General features: G+C 35.3%; 1 protein-coding gene across 1 annotated transcript; it reads right to left on the bottom strand.

Annotated features, from left to right (window-relative positions):
- Positions 1-371: 371 nt before the first annotated feature.
- On the bottom strand, positions 372-5,539 carry LOC127081866 (PP2A regulatory subunit TAP46). The gene is made up of 9 exons (XM_051022093.1): positions 5,249-5,539; positions 5,038-5,160; positions 3,002-3,088; positions 2,756-2,860; positions 2,398-2,559; positions 2,085-2,120; positions 1,933-2,004; positions 983-1,263; positions 372-803 (listed from the first exon to the last, which is right to left on the bottom strand). Exons 1-9 carry the CDS (start codon positions 5,342-5,344, stop codon positions 554-556), a joined length of 1,212 nt encoding a protein of 403 aa, XP_050878050.1. The 5' UTR covers positions 5,345-5,539; the 3' UTR covers positions 372-553.
- Positions 5,540-6,317: the final 778 nt, after the last annotated feature.

The following is a 6,317-nucleotide window of genomic DNA, read 5'->3' on the forward strand; positions in this document are numbered from 1 at the left end:
AATATTATGGTTTCACCAAAAACATTTCACACTTTAGATATTTAAAAACAATATCACAAATTATAGCATTACATCAGGCCATTTTCCTTGGTCTGGGATTTAACCTAACATTGCAAACAATAATTAATAAAAATAAACAGATGTTCTTTAAGCTATTTTCATTCTGGTCCTTCAATGAATTGTGTCATCAAGGATATACTTAAACAACTTCACAATATTGCTATCTCAAGAAAACAAAAAACAAAAACGTTTTGCTGCATTGTAAGGCATCATTTTCATTTTTGAGAGAATCTCGATTCTGGTGAAATTGGTTGGAAAACTATGTGGAAAATTAAACAAAATAGTTTTATAAATCCGTGTAAAGATGGAGGTAGATGAAGAAGGACCCTATCCTGCACTCAAAAAAAATATACACATGTAGTCAGATAAATATCCAGGTATACATAATCTTTACCAACACACTAGGAGCAAAAACTATAAATAATGAGATTTCGCAACAATCATGGATTCATCTTTAGCTCATTATCCTTCAACCTGAGAAAAATCGATTCAGTTAGCCACAAGGGGTAAGCTTCGAATTTCCTGCACCTCGTGGATTATCATCCTTCCAATCATCCAAAGCTCTAGCTCTATCTTGTGCAGCATCGTCATCTTCATCCTCCTCCTCTTCACCTGGCTTAAACTTCCGATCATTGTGCCAAGATGAAGTGGCTTCTTCCATGAGTCTGATATTGGTCTCTTGCCATTTATTCATTATTTCCATTTCTTTAAGTCCTGCTTCCTCAATGCTCATAGTTGGCATCCTGAAACAAAATACTCAACTTAGCGTCTCAAAAAAACATGTGAATTGTGTTACTATTGATCTTCTATCATTCCTAGGTAATAGAACTACAAAACTGCAAGGGAATTAAACTTCATTTCCTTTCAGCCATAAAGTCCTAAGAAAATGTACATTTTATTAATAAAAGGGTTAAATATGTACCTATGACTGGGTTGGAAAACTTGGGCTGCCAATCTTTCTCTCTCATTCGTAAAACTTCCATTCACAAGGCTTTGTGGTCCAAATATAAGTGGTTGGTGTTTGTGATCATGTGCTTGTGATGCTTGTGCTCTTCCTTCCAGAACATCTTGGGCAAAAGTAGCACATGTGATTGGTGGAGAGGGCTTAGTATACTGTGCACGAACTGCAGCACTGCGATGCCACGCTTCTGCTTTCTTTGCACGTTCATCAAGAACATCCTTAGAAAATTCCTGGTCTCCATCCTAAAACATGGAAAAATTAAAAATGAAGAAACAATGAGTAAAACCAAAATTAATCCTGCAGAAGTACAATTTCCCATTGCTCTTTTATAAACCACACATGTCTCATAGATTCACAGCACATGCATATTCTTCAAAGCCTGATATTCCAGAACTAGCGTGTGAAACGCGAAATGTACAAGTCTAAAAAAATTTATGGCCCGGTTACTTTCCGTATTTTATGTTTTCATTTTCACTTCAACTAATACACAGCTCATAAACAAAAGAGAATATGTATCCAATATTTTTCTTGCAATTTTAGAAAATTTGAAAAATATCAAAACATTATTTTCGTTGTTTCTAAAAATGCACTCATTCTAGCATGCCTTCCATCTCCTCTCTATCGCAGTTGTTCATTATGCAAGTCTTCCATCTTCTTATTAGCAACTTAAAATGAACATAAATTTTAGAAGAAAATGCTTTCAGAAAGTAAATGGGATCTTAGTTTCTGCCACTTAATAACCATTCTTCAAGTTTTAACTTTGAAGTCAACAACATTTCATAGAGATCTCCCCCATAATAATGGTAGTATAAAATATTGGCAATAGACCCATAGCCAAACAAGATACAAAGGACTATGGTGCGTCATTAAGGATACTAAGCATTCAGTAAAGATACTAAGCATCCTACTACCTTGGATTGTCTATCTTTTACAGCAGAAAGCATCTCGTCCTCTTTCTTTATCATTTCTAAAAGATCAAACGCCTGAACATTGCAAGACAGCCATGAGAATAATGGAAATAGAAGTTTCAACAAGTGGAGATGTTGAATAAGTATGAACCAACCTTACAGATCGCCAAAGATATGCTAGTATTCCAAGCCTGAAAAGGAGAAGAAAAATAAGTGAGTGGCATAATAGCAGGCATTGTTTATACATAAGATATGCTTTTAGAAGCGTGAAATGGTCAAAGTCCATTTTGTAAATCACAAGCTAGTCAGACAAAATATAGGACCACTAAACCCTAATGGTAGTTAAATCCACTGGGTAAAAACAGATTTTCAGGGAAGCAGTCATAAAGCATAAACCCGCTAAATAAAGTAGCAGTAATGGAAACTAGCAGCACTGGGCTGAAATAAGAATCAGATCAAGATACAAACCTCTCTTTCTTCTTCCCCGTCATCATCCAATAGTTCTTCCTCTCCTGCCTCAACAGGGGCGGACAAGGCAGCTGCTTTAGTAGAACGCCCACGCCTTTCCTTCCGCTCTTTTATTTCCAACAACTTCGATTCTGCAGCTTTTTGTCGTTTAAATCTAGCTATCTGCACAACAGATGCAAAATTATTAAATAAATTAACCATGAGCATTTATGATGCTCATCATTCAAATCAATTTGTTCCATTTTCATATCAGGGGAATAATGGGAACTGGGAAGAAGGGTTAACAGTACAAACATATAATGTATAAGTTGAATAAAATAAAAATCATATCAGAGCATTGCAAAAGAAAAAGTCACACCTTTCTGGCCCTCTGATCAGCAACAGATTTTGGTACCCCTTGTAGATAAGATTCTAACTCCTCTTTTGGGACAAGCTCCATTGCCTCACAAAATGAGATAAATTCCTACAAAAAATTACAGTAAGTTTCATTAGAAAGGACATTAATTAAAAGAATATTACAGAAATTAACAAGAATTGTGCATATCAAGTTGAATTGGTTGTTGGGGGTGGGCCAGGTGTTTCCTTTCTACAGATCAGCTCTCACCTTCAGTTTTGCCTGGGAAGCCTTTAGAATCTGTATCCTGTCATCCTGTGCTATTTTTTCGGTTAACTCAGCAAGATAATATGGTACCTGAGAGATTATAACAAACAATTGATAAATCAAAAAGTAGATAAGCATTAATTCATCAGTTATCTTCAATAGTATGTACATGGATGGTAACATAGATGAAACAAATATGCCATAACACATTTGTCTAGCTTTAGCACATTTATACACATTAGAATACTCAAGTAAAAGCGTTGCATGCTCATGATAGAATTTATCCACACATGTTAATTTAACAATACTAGATGTTGCACATTCCTTTTAAGTGATGCTTGAGAGGAAACAATGTAATCAATTTTCCGGGTTTCACTCGTTTCCCAACCTTCCACACTTCTGTGTGCACTCGCTTTCACCTCCCGGTTAAGAATTTCTCCATCTGTCTTCTTTCTTACTCTATTGCTATCTCTCAGAATTTGGATTGGGTCTAACTCATCCCTACAAAACCGACTTGTAAGGTGAGGATTGCCCCCACTTATAAACACAACACAGGCCATATCTCTAAGCAATGTAAGACTAAATCCACCTCTTCAAAGCCAACACAAAGAAGGTGTTAGAGGCTGCAATGAGGCAAGCCAAAGAGCAGCAATTAAGGCGACTAGGAGCGGACCGCAATTAAGGCAGAAAGTCCAAAACTATCCTTGTTATATTAAGATTATTCCTACATTTTTAAAGCTTTGGAAATTTAATTCACTTATAAACTTAAAGTTTTCATAATATTGGTTGGATTTTTTTATACTAGATTTATGTATTCCCCACCATCTAATGCAAGCACAATACTTCAGATTAGAATGCCCAGTCCACATTTTATCCTTGAGCAACACGACCTCTCTAAAAATTGAGAGAACGCATTTTTATGATATTAATAACAGACAAATTTGTGTTTAATTCCATCTTTCTAACTGTAAATTCCCGTTATTTGATCAAAATTTAAAGGATGAATCATCAACTGCAGTATTCTCCATAGCATGGAAGTAACAATTGCACAAGAATTAGGTAATCCCTGTACAATTTGGCTAGGAGCAAGACATTAGTACTACTCATACCCTCCTACACCTTCATCAATTGCTATCAATGATGGTTCACATTGCAAGAAATAGGTTGGCAAGTGGCCTAAGAATCCATCCAAACATTTCCCTTTGCAAAACTTCATAGAATGCCCAATCCACAATTTATTCTTGAGCAATACGACCTCTCTAAAAATTGAGGAAACACATTTTATGATATTAATAACCAGAGTAATCAACCCCGGAGAGAGGCGCGGAGCATTTTTTTGGACAAATTACATGAATAATAATTATAAACATATGAAGTGCAGAGGGAAGAACGAAGTGCGGAGAGAGGTGTGGGAGGAACTTGTGATTTTTCTTTGAACTGCTGAAGGGCAGAAACGTCAGTGAAGGAAGGTTAAGGTTAAAGGTTGAGTCTCAATCAAATTTGGTTGAAGAACACAAAATTGCCCTAAAACATTTTAAACTTAAGGGGTATTTCAGTTTTCCAAAGGGGAAAAAGATAGTGGGACAGAAACCACCGCTCAAGACCGGGAACCACTCCATCCCCACTACTCGCTATATTTACTACTTTGTTAATAACAGACAAATGTGTGTTTAATTCCATCTTTCTAACTGTAACTTTCCATTATTTGATCAAAATTTATAGGATGAATCATCTATTGCGGTATTCCCGATAGCATGGCAGTAACAATTGCACGAGAATTAGGTCTTTCCCGTACAATCTGGCTTGGAGCAAGACCTTAGTACTACTGACACCTTCATCAATTACTATCAATGGTGGTTCACATTGCAAGAAATAGGTTGCCAAGTAACCTAAAAATCCATCCAAACATTTCCCTTTGCAAAACTTCATAGAACATTAACTTAAAAGTCTCAATTCAAACATGATTTGTTCAGTTGTTTCTTATGTTCTACAAAATCAATTTGATAAATAATAATAACAGTAAGCAGAAGAACAAGTACCAGAATATACTTGAGATCGGTGGTGCTGATATCCTCTTTGGTTTCATTAGAGGAGAACAAACCAAGCTTATTAATCATGTCCTCGCATTTATTCAAAGCCTCGCATCCCTTCTTCACAAGCTCCTAATTCAACCAAAAACCCATACTCAATTAACAAACACAAAGACACTATAAAAGAAAGAAAAAGGAAAGATGAAAACAAACGGTGTACCTGGTCGGCACCAAACTCTGTGGCGGTTGCGTGAATCTTCCTTGCTTGTTCAAACAGCGCCGGTAGCGGCATGTCTTCCATCTTAATCTCGCCCATCGGAAAAAGTAAGGTGTGGGATTTGATTTCGTTTGTTGTGTTTGCTGTGAGAAAAGATGAAACTGTCGAGGCGAAGGGTTGAAAGGAGAATAAGGAAGGTGATGAATCGAGAGAGATCCAGAAATTGGGATTTTTGTCTCACTGATAGGAATAATCGGCAACAGTTGGATTTCTCTTTATAAAATTGAACGGATCGGATTTGATTGCAGTCTGACTCTTTACCACAAAAGTGTTAGAATTTTGCAAAGTGGTCCTTTGTTGACTCAGCCATAGTGTATAAGGATGTGCTCGTTAGAGGAAGTCGGTGATTAAATGAATAGGAGTTAAAAATATTAGCCTTAATTAAATTTTTGTTTCAAACAATTTTGTTTCTTTCTCACTTTTTTCACTTAAAAAATAATGTGATGTTCATTTTTTAATTTATATTTTTTACTTGTAAAATTTCACAAATGACATATCATTTAAAGATAAAAAAACATTGTTGATTCTAAATGTAAAAATACAAGGAAAAGATCAACATAGTCATAAAGTTCAAAAAGTGAAGATATTTATGTTAGGATAACGTCAAAAGACAAAATATATATTTAGTTATCGATTATCGAAATGAAGAATTTTGGACCTATGGGGCAAACATATATTTGCCCTAGAAAGCACATGTTACATCACATGTAATCAAAGGATGGTTTTTTTATTTCATAATTATGGAACCATGTTTTATAGGTTAAGTAATTGATGAAGCTCTCAATAACATGCTATTAATGATGAATATGATTTTGATGGTGATAACTAAAAAGAGATGTAAATAATTTAATATGTGATGATTCAAGCATAACAAGCGATCAAATATGCAATTTGATAAAGTAGGATTTTATGATCACTGCAAACATCTTCTGATGATGGCACTCAATTTGAATAAATCTCAAGTCTCGTCTTCAAGAAGAACAAGTGTCTATATTATTGGATTACTCGACAA

Source organism: Lathyrus oleraceus, chromosome 5 (assembly GCF_024323335.1).
Source record: "Lathyrus oleraceus cultivar Zhongwan6 chromosome 5, CAAS_Psat_ZW6_1.0, whole genome shotgun sequence".
Lineage (NCBI taxonomy): Eukaryota > Viridiplantae > Streptophyta > Magnoliopsida > Fabales > Fabaceae > Lathyrus > Lathyrus oleraceus.